The following is a 20,575-nucleotide window of genomic DNA, read 5'->3' on the forward strand; positions in this document are numbered from 1 at the left end:
CTCAGCTCCTCCGGCTCCAAAACGCCTTTTAAAATTACTGGAGAGCGGAGACCTCTGCAAAACGCTCTGCCCCCGGCCGCCCCCTGCCTTCTCCCCCCCACCCACCCACCCACCCGCCTGCCTCCTTCCACCGGGGACGGCAGCACCCATGTGCCGTGCAGGGGTGCAACCCACCCCCCCCCCCCCCGGTTATTTAAAAGGCGCCAGGCTGGGCTTGATTAAAACGGAGTAAAAGCCAGAGCTAGGGCAGAGAGGGGGATTAGATCGCTCGGGGGAATGTTAATGGACTCCAGAGCTTTCTGCTCAGGCCGGCGGCTGGGATGAATCCAGCCTCCGGGGTGGCTGGGGATGGGCAGGCGGGTGCAATGAGTGCGCCAGGGCTCAGCTGGACCCGAGAGCGGGGTGGGGGGGGGGCGCGTACGGGGCCCCGAGCTGCTGCTGGCGGAGCGGAAGGAGGGTGGGACACACACACACACACACACACACACGGTGCGGGGGGGTGGGGGGTGGAAATAGCTTCCAAGGGCCTGGCCCTTCCTCTGGGAAAAGCAGGGGTGGTCTGGTCGTCCAGCTGGGTTCCGCGCCGCCCCCGCTGCCGGCGCAGGAGGCTGATCCGATGGCGGGGACGTGGCACGGGCTGCCTGCGGCGGGACGGCCCTGGGGACCACCGCCATCACCGCCCCGCGCCCCCTCCCCGGCTGTCCCGCAGCGGGGGCCAAGGACAGCATGGGGTGACGCCAGCCATGGGGTGCGTGTGTGTGGGGAGGGGGGCTTCGACAGGGCTAAAGGGGCTGTTTGCCCGGGGGGCTGGCGGCGGGAAGGGCCGGTGGGGCAGCAGGGGTGCCGGCGGTGGGGCAGGGGGTGCCGGTGACCCCCAATCACGAAATGCTCGCCACCCCGGGCTGCCAGATGCACTGGATTGCAGGTCTGACGTGGGAAATCGCCTCCCTTCCTCGTTAGCTTGTGATTAGCATGTCAAGTGGTTGAAGTTGGTGGGTATAAAGGATGCGAGCTAAGAATAATGGCTTCAATTTTCTTCACGGCACAGCCATTAATTTGAAGGAGAAGGGGGTGTCCAAACCTCCTGGGCAGCTCCAGGCGGCTCCGGTCCCGCGGGGTGAAAGCAGGGTCCCCGCCGCTGTCCCCCCGCCCCTCCCCGGGGTCAGACCCCAGGGCTGGGGTGGGCGACGTGGTCCTGGCCCCGGCTCCGGGTGCCGGGGGGCAGCGGCTGAGCCGGGTGCCGGGTGCTTGGACCGGCGTGAGCTTGGCACAGGGATGGGCATCCCGGGTGTTTCCCGGTGCCGGGGCTGGGCGCGCAACACGTGTGAATCCACGAAAACCGTCCTCACCCCTCGCCTCCCCGGGAACGGGGGGGGGCATTTCCCCAGCCTTTTTCCGCCCTCCCGGGATCCATCCCCATGCGATGGGCAGGGGGAGGAGGGCAAATTCCTGCCTTGTTTCCAAGGGGATGGAAAAAGTCGAAATGGCGGCAAAGCTGCCTTCCCTCCCCACCCCGGCACATGCCGGATCCCCACCGTGGCACAACGAGCCATGTTCCCCACGGCACACGCGGGCAAAGCTCCGGCTCGCCGTTGGTACCCCTCTACTGGTACCCAGGACACGGAGCATCCCTTGTTCCCATCGTCCTGCAGCGTCACTGGGCCCCAAGCACCAGCACCGGCATCGTTAGCATGATGAGAGGCCAGAAACCTCCTTCCCAGCAGAGCCGCTTAATTAAAATAATCATTTCCATCCCGGGGAGGTGGCGTGACAGGTACAGCCAGGCGCCCGGGGACCCACCTTTCCTTTCCCACTTCATCCCACATCACCCTGGGGCACCGCGTGGCAGCGCGGCTGTGCCGGCATCCCCCCGCGTGTCCCTGCGAGCGTCATCCAGAAACCTTCGATAAACCCATATTGCGCAAATAATAAGTAGGAAAATGACCATTTCCTCACCAAATTTTGAAGTCTTTTCTCCTTTCAACCCCCACCCCCCCCACCCCACCCCACCCCGACGCTGGCAAAAGCCGGGCGAGAGCCGGGCACGGCAGCGACGCTGGGCTGCGCTGATAAACCCCCCAGCAATCAGCCCAATCACGAGGCTTTTCAGCCTCAGAAACGGCACACGCTGCTTGATAGATTTAATTGAGTCTTTAAAAAAAAAAAAAAAAAAAAAAAAGAAAGAAAAAAAAAGAAAAAAGAAAAGAAAAGGAGGAAAAAAAAAAAAAAAAAGAAAATAAATAAAATCAAGCTGTGCTCCGAGCAGCCAGCCGTGCCCGGCGAGGCCGTGGCCGTGCCAGGAGATGCTTCCCAGAGGGATTTACCTCCCCGGGGCCGGGGGGGGGGTGTCTCTCCCAGCTCGCCCCAGTGCCACCAGCGGGCTTGCGTTCGTTTGCACCCGCTTTGCCGGGGGGGGGGGAGTTTCATCAGGCCACGGCGGGTTTCGTCCTCCTTCGCCGCTGCTTTTGGTGACCTGAAAGGAAAGAGGGCCGGGGGGGGGGGGGTGTGTGTGGTGTGGAAATCAGGGGAAAAGAGCGAATTCGATGCTGGTGGGAAGCATGGCGATGGAGCCAAGGTGGGAACAGTCCCCAAAAGACACCCCCCTCCAGGAACGGCGGTGGGGCAGATGGCCGGAGGGGGGGGGTCCGGCATCCGCAGGATGGGTGCAGGATGCAGGCAGAGCCGTGGCGTGGGCAGGGATGACCCCGTTCCCCTCCCCTCCTCCCGTGCCTCAGTTTCCCCATTGAGCAACGTCACCCTCGGGGGTGTTTGGTGACAGCATAGCAATGGGGTGCCCCCCCCACCCCCGCCTTTCTCCCTGGCCACAGCACCCTGCCTACACCCTGCGCGAGGACCGCGGGAAGGGGTGCTCCAGCCTCCATCCCCTCCCCACCAGCAGCCTCCCAGTGCTGCAGCCACCCTGGGGGGGTGGGGGGAGCACCCAGGGGTGGGGGGAGGCAACCACCAGCTGTGCCAGCACCCTCAAGGTCATCCTGGCATGGCCCAACCTGGATGAGGCCACCGGGAGCCCAGCGGGAACCAGCCCACGGGAAGCAGATGGGGGTCCCTGGCTGAAGCTCCAGTGTGGGGCACTCGGGGTGCAAGTGACCCCCCCCCAAAAAAAAAAACCTACCCAGCACCAGGGTGCTCACAGTGAGCGTGGCACCCATGGGACCCCGGGGCGGGGAGGCAGCGTCTTCTGCAGGGTCCCCCCTGCGCCAACAGAGCCCCCCAGCCCTCACCGTCACCTCCCCCAGCTCACCCACCTTGGGGGGGGGTACAAAGGAGCAATGTGTGTCCCCCCCCCCCAAGTTTGTCCCCTGCGGAGTTGTGGTTGCGTTGTGGGACCCGTCTCGTCCCCAGCGGGGACACCCCATGCACACACGCGGCCGCCCAACACCCCCAAGCGCTGGGGAGGGTCCGTGACCCACCAGCACACAGAGCACCCCCCATGCCCCCCCCCCCGAGCCCCCCCATTGCAACGCTCAGGGGCACTTGCAGGGCCCTGGGGTGGGGGGGGGTGGAAATACAGCCCCCTCCAAACACCCAACCACATTCACCTGGGGCACAGGGACCGGCACCCGCCCCGTCTCCCTCCCGGCACCCCCGGGGTGCGGGGTGGGGGAGTGGGGGGGGTCCCATGAGCCCGGCTGGGTGCTCTGGGTGCCCCTCGCACCCTGTAACGCTGCAGGGGGGGGGTGTGTGGGGGGGTTGAACCCTGCGTTGAACCCTTGGTGCCACCCAGCTGCATGTCCCGGGGGGGGCAGGGGGGCTTTACTGGTCCCCCAGCCCAGCAAGGAGGGGGTCCCCCAGCATCCCCCCCCCGCCCCGGGCTCTCCCCGCACAACACCGGCATCTTCCCAGGCTGCGGCGGCGCTGGCAGCCCCGCTCCCCCCCCGCCCCCCCCCCCTCAACTCCCCCTCCACACCACCCCCCCCGCCCCCCCGGCCATCAGTATGCACCGTGTGTTCTTCTCCATAGCAACCTCCTGCCTCCCCCCCAACCTCCTCCCCCCCCCCCCGCCCCCCCGCCGCCCCCCCCCCCCCCCCCCCCCCAGCGCTGCACAAGCTCTTCGCTGCAGCAGCCCTGACCCCGCCGGGATCGCCAACCTCTCCCACCCACAGGTAGCCGGTCCCCCCCCCTCCCCGTCCCCATCTCCCCCCCCCACGGCTCCCCGCCACCTCCTCCTCCTCGCCCGGAGGATGCTGCAAGCCTTCGCCTTCCCAGTCCTGTAAAAGTTGGGGGGGGGGATTTTTTGATTTTTTTTTTTTTGATTATTTTTTTTAATAGTATTTTGATTGGGTTTTTTTTTTTTTAATTATTTTTTTTTTCTCCCTTTTGCTTCTTTATGGCGTTGCCGCTTTCCCCCATCCATCGCCACAAAGCTGTCTTGCGGCCCTGTGTCTGTCTGCGTGTGTGTGTCCCCCCCGCCCCCGCCGCCCCGGCTGCGACACGGGGACCCCCCATAGGTGCCAGGGAGGGGGTGGGCACCCATTCTGCCTGGTGGCAGAACCCCCCCCCAGCAATAACTCCTGCACCCACAGCCCTGAGCAGGAGGTGACTGGGGAGGGCAGGGGGTCCCCAACACGCTCCAGGCGCCACTGGCCACTCTGGCAATGTCCCCCGGGACCCCCCTGGGTGCTGGGGGGGGTGAGCACCCATCCAGCCTAGCAGAGGAACCCCCCCCCCCCAGCAATAACTCCTGCGCTCACAGCCCTGAGCAGGAGGTGACTGGGAGGGCAGCGAGTCCCCAGTGTGCTCCAGGTGCCGCCGGCCACGCTGGCAATGTCCCATGGGACCCCTATGGGTGCCAGGGGGGTGGGCAGGGGGGTGGGCACCCATCCTGCCTGGTGGTGGAAACCCCCCCAGCCATAATTCCTGCACCCGCAGCCCTGAGCAGGAGGTGAACGGAGACGGCGGATTCCCTGGCGTGCTCCAGGTGCCACCGGCCACCCTGGTAATGTCCCCCAGGACCCCCATGGGTGCCGGGGGGGGGGTGGGCACCCACCCTGCCTAGCAGAGGAAACCCCCCCAGCAATAATTCCTGCACCCACAGCCCTGAGCAGGAGGTGAATGGGGACGGCGGAGTCCCCGGCGTGCTCCAGGTGCCACCTGCCACCCTGGCAATGTCCCCCAGGACCCCCATGGGTGCTGGGGGGGTGGGCACTCGGGGGGGTAGCACCCATCCCACCTGGTAAAAGAAAGACACCCCCCCCCCCAGCAATACCTCCTGCACCCACAGCCCTGAGCAGGGTGACCGGGGAGGGCAGCGAGTCCCCAACATGCTCCAGGTGCCACCGGCCACCCCGGCAATGTCCCTGGTGATGCCCATGGGTGCCGGGGGGGGGGTGGTGCCCACCCCCCCTGCCCGTCGGAAGAAACCCCCCCCCCCCAGGCACAACTCCTGCACCCACAGCCCCAAGCAGGGGGACCGGGGAGGGCGGCGAATCCCTGGTGCGCTCCAGGTGCTACCCAGGCCATGTCCCCCAGGAGCCGCGTTGGCACCCCATCCTGGGGGGGGGCGGGGGGGGGGGGAGCAGCAGCGGGACCCCCCCCCGTGCCACGCCGCACCCCGAAATGCACCAAAATTCACCTTTCTGGCCGCAATTCCCACCTTAGGCCGGATCCTGGCATCCCCCCCAAATCCAAGGGCCGGGTGGGGGGGACGGGGACGTGTGTCGGCCTCCCTCCAGTGTCGTGTCCCGTGTCCCCCCCCCGCCCCCCCTCGGCACAGCCAAAGAGAAGCAAGAAAGCAGCGGCCATGGCTCAATATATAGGGTTTTGGTTTTGGTTTTTTTTTTTTTTTTTTTAATATAAAAAAAGTGCCTATTAAAAATTCCTTCCTAAATAACACAAAAAGACCCGTCGAGGGGAAGAGCGGGGGGCCGGGGGGGGGCTCGCCTTGACGGGGGGAGGGGGGGGGGGGGCCGCTCAAGCACTGCGCAGGTCAGCTGGGGACGGGCAGCACGGGATGGCGATGGGGGGCAAACGGGGGGGGGGGGGGGGCTATTTTATCCAGGTGGGGGTGTTTTTCCCACCACCCCCCCCCTTTTCTTCCCCCCCCCCCCCCCCCATTTCAGGGTGGGTTTTGCATTTTTTTTTTTTCTCTTTTTTTTTGGGGGGGTTGTCGTTGTTGGTTTTTTTTGCACAATCCAAGCTGTACAGAAGTTGCCAAACCCCGGGGGAGGGGGGAAAACACACGAGCAGGAAGGGGGGGGGGGAAGGAGAGCCCCCCCCCCCCCTACTTCGCCACTCCATCCCCCCCCCCCGCCCCCGGCACCCACATGTGCACCCACCCCCTGAGCTTATCGCCGCCGCCGCCTTGGGGGCCACAGGAAAACCGGTGGCCCCCCCCTCCCCAACCTTTGCCCCAGACCATGCCCGGCCCCCCCCCCGCCCCGAGAGGGTGTGTGATTGATTTCTCTTTCTTTCTTTTTTTTTTTTTTTAATTTTTTTTGTCGTTTTTTTTTTTTTTCTTTTTTAAACTCTTTTTTTTCTTTTTGCTGTTGTTGTTGTGGGGTTTTTTGGGGTTTTTTTTTGTTTGTTTTTTTTTTGTTTTTTTAATACAAATTTGGATCTTTGGGTGTGTACTGCCAAAACCAAAAACGAACCGGAAAAAAAAAAACAAAAACCCGAGCGGGAAAAAACCAAACCAAACCAAACCAAACCCCCCAAATCCCCCCTCAAACCCGCCTCGTTCTTCTTCTCGATAATAATAATAATAATTAATAATAATAATAATAATTAATAATAAAAAATAAAACTCAAATCGGCGGCGGCGTTTTAAAAAAAGGCAACGGAAACCCACGGAGCCCATGCAAGTTGCACACCACAAAACCACAGCAGATGTACAGAATGCAATATACAAGACACGATTTATAATAAAACATTATATACAATAAATAGGGTTATTGTTCCTTTTTTTTTTTTTTTTACTTTTTTTTTTCCCCCCGTCGCTCGACCTGTAAATAAATTTTTTTTTTTTATTCTTTTTTTTATTTATTTTTTTTTTTTCTCAGTGCATACTGGTGGGTTTTTGCTCTTCTCTCCTGCGTATTCGCCTCTCCGGCACTTTTGCGATTCTCCCTCCGGTGCGCGGCTCTCTCTCTCTCTCTCTCCCTCTTTTAATTTTTCTTTTTTTCCGTGAATTTTCAGCTTTTTAAATTTTTTTTTTTTTTGTCCTTAAACATTATTTTTTTTCCCCCCCTCCTTTTCTTTTTTTTTTTTTTTTTTTTTTTTTCTTTTCCTTCTTTTCTTCAAAAGTTATTTACAATTGCTGGTTTTGTGCAGAAAATGAAAAATTCGGCAAATAAAAAAAAAAAACAACCAAAAAAACCTCAAATCAAAGAAAATAAAATAAAATTTCAAAGAGAGTCTCCCCCCCCACCCAGTCCCCCCCCCCCGCCACCGCCTCTGCTTCTGGTCGGGAGGAGAGAGAACGCGGCGCCGGCGCCACGGCCGAAGTGGGGGGCCGGCAGGCGAAGCTGGGGGGGCGACGGGGGTCGGGGTACCCCGCCGGCGGTGACCCCCTCCTCTCCTCTCTGCGCCGGTGGCCGGGACGGGTGGGGGGCGCGGGGCCGAGGGTGCTGTGGCTGGCGGGCAGGCTGGTGGAGGTCGGGGTGTCGGGGGGGGGGTGGGAGAGGTGAGAAAAGGGTGAGTGGCCCACCGCCGCGGCCCCCCCGGGCCTGGCTGGGGGGGCCGGGGGTGAGGTTGGGGGTCCCGGGGCACCCGCTCGGTGGAAAATGGGTGGTGGGAGCCCCCCGCGGTGGAGGGATGGAGACCCACAGGCGGGGGTCCTGCTCACCCCCCATCCGGCACCCATGTACCCAGGGGTCTGGGGTCCTGCTCACCCCCCCACATGGCACCCACCAACCCGGGGGTCTGGGGTCCTGCTCACCCCCCATATACCCATGGGTCTGGGGTCCTTATCACCCCCCAAGTGGCACCCAAATACCCAGGGGTCTGGGGTCCTCCTCACCCCCCACATGGCACCCACATTCCCAGGGGTCTGGGGTCCTGCTCACCCCACAGCCAGCACCCACACACCCAGGGGTCTGGGGTCCTGCTCACCCCACGTATATCCAGGGGTCTGGGGTCCTCCTCACCCCCCACATGGCACCCACCTACCTGGGGGTCTGGGGTCCTGATCACCCCCATCTAGCACCCATATATCCAGGGGTTTGGGGTCCTGATCACCCCCCATCTGTCACCCACCTACCCAGGGGTCTGGGGTCCTGCTCACCCCCCATATACCCATGGGTCTGGGGTCCTTATCACCCCCCAAGTGGCACCCAAATACCCAGGGGTCTGGCATCCTCCTCACCCCCCACATGGCACCCACGTTCCCAGGGGTCTGGGGTCCTGCTCACCCCCCACATGGCACCCACCTACCCGTGGGTCTGGTACCCACATACCCAGGGGCCTGGGGTCCTGCCCACCCCCCACATGTCACCCACATACCCAGAACTCTGGGGCACCCACCTCCCACCCCCCCCCGCCCGCCCCGAGCTGTGGCACACCCAGCGTTCAGCACCCAGCACCCCACCACCCCGGGGTCTGTCACGCAGCGCACCCTGGGCTCCGGCACCCCACCACCCCAGCCTCTGCCCCCCCAGACCCTGGGGCAGATGGGGCCCCCCAGCCTGATGCTCGTAGGGGCTGGGGGCACCCGGTGGGCGAACCTCACTGGGTGCCATTTGGGTTAGAAACCCCACCGGAGGGCACAGCTCACCCCCGCTGCCCCCCGGCGTTCCCCCCACCCCACACCGCCCCTCCCAGGGGGACGAGCATCGGGTGGGGACTTGGGTGGCACTTACCGGGTGACGGGTGGCATCTCTGAGCCCCGCTGGCGAAGCCGCCAGAGCCTGCTGGGGGTCAGCTCTCCCAAACACCCCTCGGCGTCCATCCGGCAAGAAAAAACACCCCCGGCAAGCGAGCGGACGGGAGGGAAAAGAAAAAAAAAAAAAATACCCCAACCAGACCCCCCCCCACCCCCCCCAAACCCCAGGGTGGGGGTGGGGGTTGGTGGCCAAGGGGGCTGCCTTGGCCCCCCGGCCAGGCTACGGGCAGGGGGCACCCAGCCGCTGACCCCCAGGCCCCGCGTCGCCTCCTGCCCCCCTGCCAGCGCCCCTGCCCTGCGCTGGGGGGATTTTGGGGGGGTGGGGTGGTGGGGGGGGTGTGTGTGTGGGCGGGGGGTGTCGGTGCCGTCCATCTGTCCATCCATGCGTCCATCCGTCCGATTGTCCTGCTGCGGGGCGGGAGGCGGGGGGGCGGCAGTCCGGAAAGCAGAGCCAAGGCAGGCGGAGCGGGTTTGAGCGCGGAGGTGTTGGGAGGGGGGGGAAAAAAACGGGTGGGTTTTTTTTTTTTTTTTCTCTCTTCGTCCGTTATTATATTTTTTTTTCCTTTTGTTTTTTAACTTTTTTTTTCCTTTTTTTTTCCTTTTTTTTTCCTTTTTTTTTTTTTTTTTTTTTTTTTTTTTTAGAAAACAAACAAACGGTTCCAATCCCAGTTAAATACAGAACTTGAAAAGTGTTCCAGAAAAAAAGTGCTGGCTAAATTACCTCTGCAAGAGAAACACAACACAGAGAAAGGGGAAAAAGGGGGGGGGAGGGGGATGGGAAGGGAAACACACGATGAGAAGGGCCCGGGGAGGGGGGCGGGGGGGGGGGGGTGCGCCCCATTTCCCCACCCCACCCCGGACCCCCCTACCCCTCGCCCCGAGGGCTTTCCCCCACCTACCCTGTAACAAAACCTCGTTGTCCGGTTGGCACGTCAGCAGACACTACAATGAGGTGACCGTAAAAGTGTCCTCGGGGTGCTGTTGCTCTACCATGGGGCCCAAAAACCCGCTCTTCTGGGGGGGGGCCATGACGGGGTGCCCTTGGGGTGCAAAACTGGGGTACCTGTAGTTGTCCTGCAGCTGCAGCATTGAGTCTCTCGGGACGGGGGAGATGTTCAAGTCATTGATCAAGGGACAAGCGTAGGGTCCTCGGTGGTGCGCCCGGGCCATCTCCAAGGGCTCCTTCTCGCCCTTGGAGGGGTGGGCGCCGCTCGGGCTGCTCAAGTGGGGGTTGAGACACGGGGGGTCCGTCCTACCCATGAAGTCCACCAGCATACCGGCCCCCCCTTTGCCGTCGTACGAGGGGCTGCGGGTGCTGGCGTTGGGGGAATACCAGTAAGGTGGGTTTTTGCAACTGGGGGAATCGTAGTGGGGTTGAGGCATGGGGAGATCGCGGCAAGCCAGGTGGGGGGCGTGGGGCAGGGCCCCCCCCTGCATGCTGTGTTTGAGCGAGTCGCAGGCGGGCAGCTTGCGGAGGTCGCCCGCCCGGAGGTCCTCCTTGAAGGCCAAGGTCGGGGAGCAGTTGGGCGAGAAGGCTTTCTGCAAGCCGGCCTCGAAGACAGTCTGCTGGCCGGGGGGGGCGGCCAGCTGGTGCGGGAGGGCAGGGAAGTGCTTGCTCTCCAAATCCGGCTGCCCCAAACCGGGGGAGTCGCTCTGAAAACCTTGGACGAAGGTCCCGTCCGAAGGGGTGGAAGGGTTCATGGAGTAAGGGCCGGCGTAGTCGCAGGGGTCCCGCTCGCCCACCCCGAAGCCCCGGGACTGGGAGGGCAGGGGGGACATGCTGCTGTCCCCGCTGTAGTAGTCCAAGCCCAGGTCCGTGCTCTCCTGGAAGAGGGGGTTGACCGCCTGCGACTTGGTGGGGAACTTGGCCTTGCCCGTCCCCCTCTCCTTCTTGGAGGCACAAGCCCCCCTGGAACCCCGGGGCTGCCGGGGTCCCGTGCTCCTCTTGGAGGGATACACGGAGGAGGAGGAGGAAGAGGAGGAGAAGTTCAGGTGGGAGGTGTCGAACATGTCCACCTTCTTCCGTCGGCCCCGACCGGGTTTGGAGTTACTCTGGAAGAGGACGCTCTGGTTCCAGTTGTAGCCCGGGGCGGAGGACGCCTCGTTCCAGTCCATCATCAGCTTCTCCAGGCTGGAGAGACTGGACTGGCCCTCGCTGGAGGAGGCCTCGCTGTTGGCGCGCCGGTAGCCGGCCGGCTGGTTGAACTGGGTGCTGTCGGAAGAGGATTCGGAGAAGGTCTCCGAGACCGTCTGCTGCTTGGCTTTCTGCGGGGTGTAGTTGGAGATGTCCAGGATGACGTTGGGCTCGTTGAGGTGGCACTCGAAGCCCGGGTTGTAGAGTTGGCTGAAGGCCTCCGAGCTCCAGTCCAACCCACCATAGCCTTGCCGGAAAGCCCACGGCGCGGCACCGGGGAACTGCCGGCAATTTTCGGGCGAGGGTTGGAAAGAAGCCGACCCTTTGGGCACCATGTAGCCGCCGGGCGAGACGGTGCTGGCCCGGCTATCGCAGCGTAAGGGGGTGTGCGCCGCGCTGGAGAATTGTCCCCCTTGCTCGGCGCTGTTGAAGAAGGCGGCTTTGCCCAGTGGCAAACTGGGGCCGGCCGTCTGCGGCGCGTAGCCGGCGCTGTGGGCGCTGCTGGGGGAGGACGGGAGGCTGCTGCCGCTGCCGTAGGCGAAGCTGCAGTCCTTGCTGTTGGGACAGTCCTGCGCCGACGGGTATTGCTTCCCCGCCGGGAAGACGCTGGCGGGCGCCACGCTTTGCCCGGCGCCGTAGCTGCCGTACGGGGAGTAGCCGGGGGTGCCGCTGGCCGCCGGGTGAGCCGTGGGCGACCGCGAGACGGCTGAAGGTGGTGCCAGTTTAGGGAAGGACTCGGCACCCCGGCATTCCGAGGAGGTTTGGGCCACACTGTAGCCGGCGGCGGCGGCGGCGGCGGCGGCGGCGCGGCCGGGCGGGAATGCCGGCCGGCCTTGCATCGCCGCGTGGAAGGCGGCCTCGGCTCCGGGGGTTGCGGCCGCCACCTTGCCCCCCCGGGACGGGTAGGCGGCCAGGCCCCGCTGGCCCGGCAGGGCGGCCGGCGGGGCCGTGTAGGCAGCCGCCGACTTGCGGGATTCGGAGCGGGAGGCCGAGAGGGCGAAGTCCAAGAGGTCGGAGGAGTCGTCCGAGTCCAGCAAGGAGCGAAAGTAGCCGGTGAAGAGGCTGTGCCTCTCCGGGCCGGCCTCCGTCTGCGAGGACGGCGCGCTCCCGGCGTAGAAGCCGGCCCGGCCGGAGGAGCCCGACTCCATGCCGGCGGTGTGGAAAGGCCTGGCCTCGGCACCTTGGTAGCCGCCATTGCGGCCGGCCTGGCCACCGGGGTGGCCGTGGTGGGGGGCCCAGGGGCTGCCCTTCTCCCCGCTGGCCCACTCGGCGGGGCCGTCGCCGAAGCTCTGCCCGGGGTTGGGCTCGGGGAAGAGGGCCCCGTTCTTGCGGGCCCGTCGCTTTCGCTTGGGTTTGCCCACGGGGTCGGGCTCCGGCCGGCCCCGCTTGCGAGGGTGCACGGCGTCGGCGTGGAGGGCGGCGGGGGCTTTCTTCTTCTTCCCGATGCCTTCGAAGAAATCGCTGAAGGAGCAACGGGCGGCGCGGGCGGCGTGACCCCCCCCGCGCCCGCCGAAGCCCCCCGCCTTGCCGCCGCGCCGGCGGAAGCCCTGGACGCGGTGCAAGAAGTGGGAGATGCTCTGGGTGTCGGGGGCTTGGTGGATGGACTCGGGCTCGCTGGGGGTCCAGCAGCGTGGCGGCGAGCAGCGGCCCGAGCACTGGCTCTGCCGGTTGAGGAAGGCCAGCTTGGCCAGCACGTCCGAGTAGTCGGCTTTGCTGTCGTTGGTGTCGGCGATGTAGGAGGGTTGGGGCGAGGCCAGCTTCTGCTTCCTCCTCCTCCTCTTCTTCACCTCCGGGGCCGGCTCCTTGGGCTTGGCTTGGCCCAGCAGCAGGTTCTTGGGCGGCCTGCCCCGCTTACGCTTCAGAATGATGGGCATCTCGCCGGGGGGGAAGACCACCACCACGTTGCGCCCGTTGTTCTTCATCTTGAGCAGCGGCGTGGGCTCCATGGAGCTGCTGGCCGCCAGCTCCTTGCCCTCCAGGTTGAGGTTGCTGCTGAGCGACGACACCTTGTAGGTGGTCTTGTTCCTCCTCCCCAGGGACACGGGGATCTTGGCCATCTTCACCACCATCTTCCTCACCCCCCGGCACTTGCTCTTCTTCCCCGGCGCGGGGACCTTGGGCGCCTCGTCGGGGTCCAGGGTGGTAGGGGGTGGCGGCGGCGGGGGGGCCAGCAGCGCGGCGCCGGGCTCCTCGGGCCCGGGGGGCACCTCGGCAGGCAGGGCGAGGGGGGACAGGACGCGGCTCTCGGGGGTGATGTCCACCCGGCGCCCTCGCCCTGCCCTCCTCCGGCGGCACAGCATCTTTGGCTTGTCTGTCCGGCGCAGGGCGTACTTGCGGTGGTCCTCGCCGCACCGCCCGGCCCCCCGACCCCCGCAGGGTCCCCGCTTCACCACGCTGCCCAGGGGACAACCCCCCAGCCGGGGTTGCAGCCCGTGGGGCCGCAGCGGGTCCCCGGCGCCCGGCTGAGCCTCCAGCAGCTCCGACACGGTCCCCAGCGGCTGCGTCTCCAGCAGCGAGGGCTCGGCGGGCAGCAGCGGGGTCCGGGCGTCCAGCAGCGGCGGCTCCAGCGTCCCCGGCAGCGGTTCCAGCGTCTGCAGCCCCAGCGGCTCCGCCAGCGGCTCCAGCGACTGCAGCTCCAGCGACTCGGATAACGGCTCCAGCGACTGCAGCTCCAGTGATTCGGAGAGCGGCTCCAGCGACTGCAATCCCAACGGCTCCAGGTTTTGCAGCTCCAGCGATTCCGGTAGCGGTTCTAAGCTCTGCGAATCCAGCAGCTGGGGCTGCGACTCCAGGGACTGAGAATCCAGCAGCCGGGACTGGGAGTCCAGCTCTTGGGCTGGCAGCAACTGGGGCTGCGGCTCCATCGCCTGCGACTCCAGCAGCTGCGTCCCCGGGCACGCCAGGGAGGCCAGTTCGTTGAGGATATCCGCCTCGGCCAGGTCCGAATAATCGCCGGCATCGGGCTGGGAGCAACCGGCTTCCTCCGCCGGCGCTTTGGAGGCCCCCCCCACGCCCCCGCTGTGGCCGGGGGGCTGCGGGGCGCTCCCCCCGCCACCCTCGGCTTCTCCATCGCGAGCCGGGGGCCGGGGATGCCGCGGCGGCTCGGTTTTGCAGAGCACCCCCCGTTCCTCGGGGCTGCGGATGCTGTTGGCCAGGGAGGGCGAGGAGAAGAAGCTGTACTGGAGATCGCGGTCGGCGGGCAAGAGGCGGCTGTCCTCGTGGCCACCGCCGCCGCCGCGGAGGTTGCCGCAGTCCAGGTGCACCCCGCTGCTCTTGAGGTCCTCGGAGAGGCGGTTGAGGTCCTTCATGATGTCGATGAGCTGCACCACAGGGTGGAGGTTGATGTGCCCGTTGCCGCACTTGCTGCGGAGCAAGGCGAGGATGCTGTCGACGTTACAGCGGCCCGAGGCCAGCGTCGCGTTGGGGAAGGTTTTAGGCGCCCGGTCGCGGGCGGTTGCTTCCTCCCCGCTGCCCCCCAGGATCCGGGGCTCGCCGGCGCAGCCCAGCAAGTCCTCCGCCGCCTTGGTGCCCCCGTGCACGCTCTGGCACCGGTCGGCCGGATCGCCGTGCAGCAGCGAGCCTGCCTGGTGCTCCCGGCCGAGCGCGGGGCACGAGCCCTCAGGGAAGCTCAGCACGCTGCAGGATAAGGCCTTTTCCGCCGGGCAGGCTGGGGGCCGCTGCACCGGGTGCCCCGGCGGGTAGAATTTGGGCTCTCGGACGTAGTCGGGCGAGCCACGCACAACGCTGGTCGTTACCACTGGGCCCGGGGGCTTCACGCGCATCCTGACCTCCTCCTCCCCCGCGTGCCGCTTGGCCGAGCAGTTGCTGACATGGGGGTCGGGGAAGGTGACACCGGGACCTGCGTGGGGCAGAGAGAAGCGGGGGGCGGGGGGGGGAGGGACAGTGAGGCTCCGAGGGCACCGCTGGCCGAAAGCAGCCGGCAGCGCCTCGCTCCATCCCTGCGGCCCACCCGGCTCATCCCCTGCCCCCTCACCAGCGAGGACCCGGCTGCCACCGCGGGAACCTGCCCCCGCCACCCCCAGCCCGCAGCGGTGGGGAAATGGGGTCCGACTCCCTCCCCTGCTCAGGGCGGGGGGCTGGATGCCCTCCCCACATCAGGACCACCCATGCCAGCCCCATGGCTTGCCACCCAGACGCAGAGTCACCTGCACGGGGAAGCGGGGTGGCTCTGCCCATGGGGGTCCGGGGTGGCTCTGCCCATGGGGGTCTGGGCTGCCCCGTCCCCCGCCATGAGGCAGGGCTGGCTGGGGGGGGGTCCGGAGCCATGGCGGGGCCGGGGCTGGGACTTACCCTCGGCTTTGCTGCTGCTCCTGCTGTTGCACTTGAGCTCTCTGCAAAGGAAGGGGTGCGGAGGGTTAGCCCCGAGCCGGGGAGCGGGGGGGACACGCGGGAGGCGGGTGCCCACGGCTTCGTCTCGGTGCCAGTCCCTGCAAGGGACATACCAGGGGCCGATCCTCCCGAGCTCCCACAGCCGAGAGGGCAGCGCCCGCCCATCACCCTGGCGTCGGGGCTGCCAGCGGGGCGGGGAGACGGGGCAAGGGGGGGGAAGCTGCCTCCGATCTGGGGGACAGAGGGGTGACAGGTTTACCCCCTTCCCCCCCCCCCCCGCCCCCTACTCCCTCCCTCCCTCCCAACCACCACCACCACCACCAACAACCCCTTCCACGGGGCCGGGGGGCGCTGGGGGAGGGGGGGGGGGGGGGTCGGGGGTGGCGGAGGCGGGGGGGGGGGGGTCGAGGCGGGGGCCCTACGGCCGTGTCGCCGCTAGGTGTCCCCGGCGAGCCGTGCTCCGCCCGCCGCCCCGGCCCGGCCCCCACCGCCCCCCTCCGCCGCCCCCCGCCCCCAGCGCCCCGGCCCGGCCGACGGACGGAGGGACAGACAGACAGACCAAGAGGAAGGGGCTGGGGAGGGGGGGCGGGGAGCGGGGAAGGAGTTCTGTGACCGAGGAGGGGGCTCAGCATGTTCCGCTCCCCCCCCCTTCCCCACCTCCTTCCCACCCACCCACCCGAGGTGACGCTGCAGCCCCTGGGGACACACACCCCGCCCCGCCCCGCCCCGCACCTGCCTCAGTTTCCCCTCCCTGGCAATGCGAGGGCTTGCGGGGGGGGGCCGTTGCACAGGCACCCACGGGGCCCAGGCACCCACTGCACAGCCCACCCTGCACCCCGGGGGGGGGGGGGGGCTGCAGGGCATCCCTCTTTGCCCCCCCCACCCTCCCACCCCAGCCAAGGCAAAGCAGCAGAGCACCCCCCCCCCTCCCTCCCCGCCATCCCCAGGGATGCTTCGCAGCCCCCCCCCCCCATCCCTACTCCCGCCAAGGCAGGGCCGGGCAGAGCAGAGGCAAGATTTCCTGCCACCCTCTCCTCCCCTTTCCCTCCCGGTGCAGCCCCCGTTCCCCGTTCCCGGGGCGAGGGCCCCCCCGGGTTACCTGGGCCGGGGGTGTTTGCAATGGAGGTTCAGTTTGAAGCTCCTGCCGTCGCCGTCGCTGCCGGGCTGGCGGGGGCCGGAGCCCTGGGCGCGGGGGAACCACTCGGCTGGCGGGCTGGCACCGTTCTCCAGTGCGACGGGCTGGCAGGCGACCGAGCTCCCATCTGCTCGAGCAAGCACAGAGACACCCCCACCCCCCCCCCAACACACACACACGCGTCAGCCCGGCGGACCCCCCCTCCCCACGGAGCACCCCCTGCCCCGGGGCTGGCAAGGTGGGTGACCGCAGGGCTGGGCACGCTGGGTGCCCCCCGTCCTCCTCCGTCCCCCCCCAACCCCGGTTCACGCCGCCCCATGGAAGCCAGCGCCCACGGGGACACCCAGGGACCCACGCCGTCCCCTCCACCCCGCAGGATGGGGTGCCAGGGCACGGGGTGACGTTTTGGGGCAGGACACCCCTTTCCTCCCCACTGTGGCCGTGCCTTGAGCCCCATCCCGAGCAGGGCACCTCCCCAGCGGGCTGCGGTGCCGAGGCGTGTGCACGTCGACACGCTCGTGCTGTGTTGCACACGCGTGTGCGTGCGGGGCACCCTGCTCTCCCACGTGATCCCGGCGTGCTGGGGGGCCAGGCACCCAAAGCAGCTGCCCATCCGGCACAGGGGTGCACGGCGAGAGCCCCCCAACCCCATCACGGTCCCCCTTGTGCCAGCGTGTCCGCCTGTTTCCCCCCTGCCACCCCCGGCGTGTGAATCCCTGCCTGTTGGCTCCCTCCCCCAGCACACACCCGCAGACACACACACACACACGCAGCCGCTCGGCGTGATCCAGGCTCTTCCCGGTGTCTGGATTAGCGTGACAACTTATCAACAAGGCAGGGAAAGAGAATTCAAACCTGTCAGTCCATCCGCATCCCAACCACCACCCCCTTCTCCCAGTGTGTGTTCCTCGTCCCCCCCCAACACCGCCCCGAGCCTTGGGGCGCAGCGCTGGGCACGGGGGCGACGCGGGCACCTCTCCGGCAAACGCCGCAGCCCCCCATCTTGCCTCCCCGGTGTAGAGTTACACCAAGGGCAATGTGGAAGCAGGAAAATATGCGCTAGAAAGACCGGTCTAGTCTCTGATGGAGCTGCTGATGTGCCCGGAGAGCTGTTGGAAAGGGGAGGGCAAGCAGGAAGGAAGCAAACGGGAGGTTTTCCAGAACAGCCGCTGGGAGCCGGTCCCCGCCGCACAGGCTGCGCACGGCTCGACGGGGAGGATGGGGGCATCGTGGGGCACAGGCCCCCGCCACCTCTGCCCCGGCGTCGTCGTCTTTCCCCCCCCCCCCCCCCCCGCCACGCGTCCGTGGAGCTGCGGATGCATTGGCAAACCCTGCGGGATGCCCAGGGGCTCCCCAATGGGGTGCGTGGCACCCACCGGCGTGCACCCATGGCTGCAGGGGCCATGAGCGTGTCCCCTCTGCCCGTCCAGCCACCTCGTACCCCACACTGGCCGGCGTCAGGCTCCTGCCCTCGAACACCCCCCCCCCCCACCACCACCACCACCCAGCCCAGCAGGGCCACGTGTCCGGTGACAAGGCGGGGGACGCTCCCCGCGCCATGCCAGCGCTCCTCCCAAACCCCCGCTGCCCCCCACGGCGGGGACCACCTGCGCCCAGCGGGCAGCACCCGCCAACCCCCAACCCCGCCACGGCCCGGGGCGCAGGACAGGGAGGCGGGGAGGGGGCTGCGGGGGGGTGCCGGCCGCGCCGGGATGCTCTGGCCGCGCCGTCGCGCTCACTTTCACCTCCCTGCTCAGCCCCAGGCAGCCGCCACATGTTTCGCATTAGGCTCTCCGGACTTCGCCATTCCTGGCTCGCTCGCCAGGGGTAGGGCCTTTTTCCTTCTTGGTTGGGGTTTTTTTTTTTTTCCCCTTTTTTTTTTTTTTTAAATTTTTTTTTTTAAATTTTTTTTTTTTTTTCCCCTCCTCGCTGGTTACAAAACACCAGCCCAGACCACACAAGCGAGGAGGGACGGAGGGAAGGAAAGGCGAAGGGGAGATAGATGGGCGCCGCGGGTAGCGGGGGGGAAGAGGCGGTGAAGCTGGGTGCTGCGGCGAGGGGGGGTCGGGGAGGTGGTGGGGGGCGGGGGGTGGGGGGGTGGAAAGCGGGCGAGATTGCAGTCACCTCCGCTTCCCACCTCCTGACCCCGCAGCCCTGCAAAGATAACAGCCCCCGAAGACTGCTGACTCGCCTCGCAGAAATCCAATATCCTCGCCTGGTGAACTAATCGACTACCTGGGCTCGCCACCTCCCCTGCCCGGGCTTAATCCTGCTGCTGCAAAGCTTTAATTAGTTTAACGGTTTCAGGCTTGACAGAGGTTGGCGGCGAGCGCCATGGTCCCCCCCCCCCCACCCCCCCAACACCACCCTCCTCCTCGCCCCCCGCCGGGCTCCCGCTTGGGTGGCAGGGTGGGAGATGTGGCACCGCGAGGGGCGTAAGGGGCTGCTGTGTGTGTGTGCGTGTGTGTGTGCGTGTGTGTGTCCCCCCTCCTCCACGCAGGTCCCCTGAGGGTGCTGGCGCCCAGCCCTGACCCCCAGCGCTGTTGGTTGGTTGGGGGGTGGGGGGGGGGGGGCACGGAAGGGCTCGCTTGGCACCGGCGTGGCGGCAGCTTGCGGCGGAGAGGGATGGCCCCGCAAGACACGGACGTGGTTTGGTGCCCGGCTCCGAGGCCACCCAGACGTCAGGGTGGGGCCGGAGATGCCACCGGGAGACAGGCGGGCGGCGGGGGACCCAGCCGCCACACAGATGGGGACACGCCGACACGACGCCTCCCACCCCGCCGGGGCACCGTGCCCAGCTGCCCGCGGCGGCAGCGCCGGGGACGGGGGGTCCTGCCCGTCGCCCCGACACCTCCCGCGTCCCGGGGCACCGCGGTGGCCCTAAATACCCCCATATGGGGGTGTGTGTGGGGGGGTGTCTCTGGACACCCCCATCGCCCTTGTTGTGCTGGGAGTCACAGCTGTCCATTGCGTGTGCGCGCACACATCTGGGGCGCTGCAGAGGTGCCCCCCCCTCGCACACACACACGATGGGGGTGTCCCCACGCCTTGCACAAGCCTGGGGACACTGTGGCGGTGCCTCTCCCTCGCACACTGGGGCACGGCGGAGGTTTTCCTCCCTTGCAAACCCCCCCACCCCGATTTGCTGCTGTCCCCTCTGTGCCCTGCCCCTTGCGCTCCCCCCTTTCCTCGCTGACACGCACCCGGCCCCCCCTCCCCGTGAGTCCCCCGGAGCCCGTCCTGCGCCTGCTGACACCAATGGAAAATCCCCTCCAGTGACAGCTTCCTGGCAGGCGCTTTCCGAGGGTTTCCGTGTTCCCCAGCCAGCCCCCCGCCACGGCCACCTCCTCCCTGCGCCGTGCGGGGGGTCGGGCAGGCAGGAGGACCCCCCGCCTTCGCCCCCCCCTCCCGCCACCCCGTCCTCCGTGTCCCCCTCACCTCGGCACCCCAAAGCACATGGGTCCTGCTCCCTCCTCTTCCTCCTCGCACCTCGTCACCCTGCCTGCGCCCCCACGCACCGGGAGTCCCCTGCCACCACCCTGCCTGCCTCCGGCACGGGGGCACCCATCAGCACCAGGGGTGCTTTGGGATCCCACCTAAAAACCCTCCTGGGCACCCACCCGCCTTGGGGACCCACCACCCTGCGATGCCACCAGCGCACGGGTTGGGAGCAGGGCAAGAGGCGGGGGTCCGGAGGGGTGGGCACGGGTGGGTGCTGGGGCACAGGGTGCTTGCAGGCAGCCCTGAGCTCTCCGTCGGGTGTCACCCCGCTCCCACTGCGGTTGGAAGCTGGCTGTCACCACGTCCCCCCGCCGCCCTGCCCTCTCTGCCACGCTGGTAATTAGGAGACGGAGCAGATGGCGCCTGGGTTTCATCTTAGGTAACGGGTCCAGACGAGCTGCTCGGCCGCTGGTTGCCTTGGCGGGGCTGTCGGTTGCCAGAGGAGAGGGTTTTTTGGGGGTTCTCCCCCTAAGGAGGGAGCTGGTGGGGGGACATGGCCCCCCAGACGTGATGCTGCTGCGGGAGATGGTGCTGGGAAGGGCTTGGCTGGCACCTGGGGCAAATGTACCCGGGAGACGTGGCCCCAAGGGAGAGTGGGGCTGGGAGCCACCCTCCC

At 66.5% G+C, this 20,575-nt stretch overlaps 1 protein-coding gene across 10 annotated transcripts in view; it reads right to left on the minus strand.

Annotated features, from left to right (window-relative positions):
• Window positions 1-6,856: 6,856 nt before the first annotated feature.
• AHDC1 (AT-hook DNA binding motif containing 1) overlaps window positions 6,857-20,575 on the minus strand; it is a 60,529-nt gene continuing 46,810 nt past the window's right edge. For 6 of the 10 annotated variants that reach the window (XM_074562660.1, XM_074562659.1, XM_074562653.1 and 3 more), the window contains 5 exons: window positions 16,423-16,585; window positions 15,285-15,421; window positions 9,739-14,832; window positions 8,817-9,562; window positions 6,857-7,604 (listed from right to left, as the gene is read on the minus strand). In XM_074562660.1, the coding sequence (XP_074418761.1) occupies window positions 9,782-14,755 (4,974 nt within the window). In that variant the 5' untranslated portion in view covers window positions 14,756-14,832; window positions 15,285-15,421; window positions 16,423-16,585 and the 3' untranslated portion in view covers window positions 6,857-7,604; window positions 8,817-9,562; window positions 9,739-9,781. The other 4 variants (XM_074562657.1, XM_074562656.1, XM_074562654.1 and 1 more) reach the window with 2 other exon arrangements.

Source organism: Larus michahellis, chromosome 19 (assembly GCF_964199755.1).
Source record: "Larus michahellis chromosome 19, bLarMic1.1, whole genome shotgun sequence".
Classification (NCBI taxonomy): Eukaryota; Metazoa; Chordata; class Aves; order Charadriiformes; family Laridae; genus Larus; species Larus michahellis.